The 2,229-nt window shown below is 42.6% G+C and overlaps 1 protein-coding gene across 1 annotated transcript; it reads right to left on the reverse strand.

The window, feature by feature from the left end:
- Positions 1–537: 537 nt before the first annotated feature.
- Positions 538–1,821, reverse strand: MAA_11462 (multidrug resistance protein CDR2; the record flags this gene model as incomplete). Its single annotated transcript, XM_011413456.1, has 2 exons — positions 538–1,235; positions 1,305–1,821. 2 exons carry the CDS (start codon positions 1,819–1,821, stop codon positions 538–540), a joined length of 1,215 nt encoding a protein of 404 aa, XP_011411758.1.
- Positions 1,822–2,229: the final 408 nt, after the last annotated feature.

Below are 2,229 nucleotides of genomic sequence, written 5' to 3' on the forward strand. Positions count from 1 at the left end.
TATCGGGCTCAGCCCGTTACAGCTACACAGTCAATCAGCTTCATGGATCAGACGCTCATATACATACATGGATATATTTAAATAAAGTGTTATTCTGGATATGCATGAATAGGCATATATATTGCTGGACCGGTTGAAGATAATATGAATATAAGACGATCGACGCGCATGTTCATATAGCCATGCCTGGGCTGGGCTGCGAAACTGACCTTTACAATCCGAGCTGCTGTTGAGACTTCTCATGTTATTTTACATATTCGGTTGTTCCTTTCCTGATCCCATAGATAAGTTTCCCGGAACAGATTTATCGTTGCTGGATATCATAAAATTACACCACTCAGACTTGCCTATATGAATAGTAAGTATACTTCAGTAAAAAAGTGTACTATCCACTTTATGCCAAAGAAATATACTTCGTAGTACGATAGTACGATAGTAAAGATAATATTCATATAGTATGATAGTAACATAGTAAAGTTAATACTAAATTTACTTCGGTTCAGAATTCGTCATTTTCTCGCCAAATCAAGTCGTCATTCAATCCAGCTCATCGTCTACGTCTTTATCTGCATCTACATCAATAGCTGTGTCAAGAATAATGCCATTGCCACCCTCAATTGAGAGAGTAATTAGACCAGATCGTATCCAGTTACCAATACACTCAACCTTTTCCACGTTGTTACACATCATGCGTTCTCTATCCCAGCTGAGAGTACGTCTTCCGCCAGAGAATGCTGATTCTGGATCTGTTGATTCAGGAGGAATCGAGAGTACATCAATAGCCATCCGAGAAAGGCGTGGATACGTTTTAATCCGCTCCTGATTAAGCCACCAGAGGAGGGGAGAGCAAGTAATCCTAATCGGAGGACTTTTGATAAACGTATCAAAATCATCCACATCAGGATCACTTTCTTCCCATACAGTAATCTCATCAAACAGATCATCCAGCTCATTCCTCGACCGCCGAGAACATGTATCAGCATCTTCTGGTGAAACAGCGCCACCTACAGGTCCGGCCTCTTTATAGTTCTTTTCCCAGAATACGCGCGTGTTTTCAACAGCGTTATTGATCCAGGCCATATCCCAGTTATGTTGAATGTACCTGAGTCGTTTTGAAGGATCAAGAAGGAGAGCAGCGGCATATACAGGAGTGTTATCGGTTAAAGAGTAGTACTTGTCGAGAACAAACCAGCCCATATGAATACAGTGAAGAAGATGCGGATCATACGTATCTTCTGCGCTATAAGTTTTCTAGATAATACGGTTAGCTCTTTAGTCAATTTGAAGAAAACTAAACAAAGTACCTGCCTTCGCCTTTTCGTAGTGGTGGAGTAAAGCATCCATGATCATCAAAGTATGGGAGAGATTTGATCCTGCACCTTCTCCTAGCAAAGTTGCAGCCGCAAATGGCTGGAGAAATTTGTGTGTTTTCTCGATAAATTCCCAATCAGATATAGTCAGTATATTGTCTCCAAACTCTCTTTCAAAATCGAGAAAGAACTGCCGTATTTCGGCCTTCTTCCGTAGCGCATTAGATAACAGCTTATACCAAGAATTCCACCTAGTATCGTTGTCAATGCCAAGGCGCAGGCCTACTTTCATATCCCATTGATCACAGTGAATTGATGAAGTTCGTAGCCACACAGCTAGATGGTGTATTTTGCGCAAAGCAGAGATCTGACGCCATCCGGAGAAGTTGGCCAGCCGCTGATAGTTTGGATCAGCTGATTTGCCCTTCTTGCAAAGATACTTTCTTGTTTTCGATTGCTTAGATTCCTCCCGCGCGGCGGTATTTAATGTTTCGTAGAACTTCTCATACATTGCATCGCCAGTCGTATCATCAGCGGCTTCGAGGGCTGCAACCAAGGCTTCTTTCGAGGAGGCCAAAAGGAAAGCCTGAAGGGAGAGATTGAGAATATGTGCCACGCAGCGAATACGGTGATGCTGTGAATCAAAGTCGACCTAATGCATGATGGGTTTAGTGGGTTTAGTTCCAAGCTGAAGGGTGAAAGGATGAGACAAAACCTCACGTTGTGATTTCCCTTGAGAAGTCGAGAAAGGTGTTTTAAACATGTATCATTTGATGTAGCGTTATCACTCGTATGATAACCTAACCTTCTAGGAAGGCCGTAGATCTCGAGCACCTCAAGGATTAGCTCTGCCTGATGCTCTCCACTATGGCTTTCTGTGCACTCGGGCATCCCTAGCCAGTGTGGTAAATAATATGAC

The sequence above is a fragment of the Metarhizium robertsii genome, assembly GCF_000187425.2.
Source record: "Metarhizium robertsii ARSEF 23 chromosome Unknown MAA_Scf_8, whole genome shotgun sequence".
In the NCBI taxonomy this organism is placed as follows: domain Eukaryota; kingdom Fungi; phylum Ascomycota; class Sordariomycetes; order Hypocreales; family Clavicipitaceae; genus Metarhizium; species Metarhizium robertsii.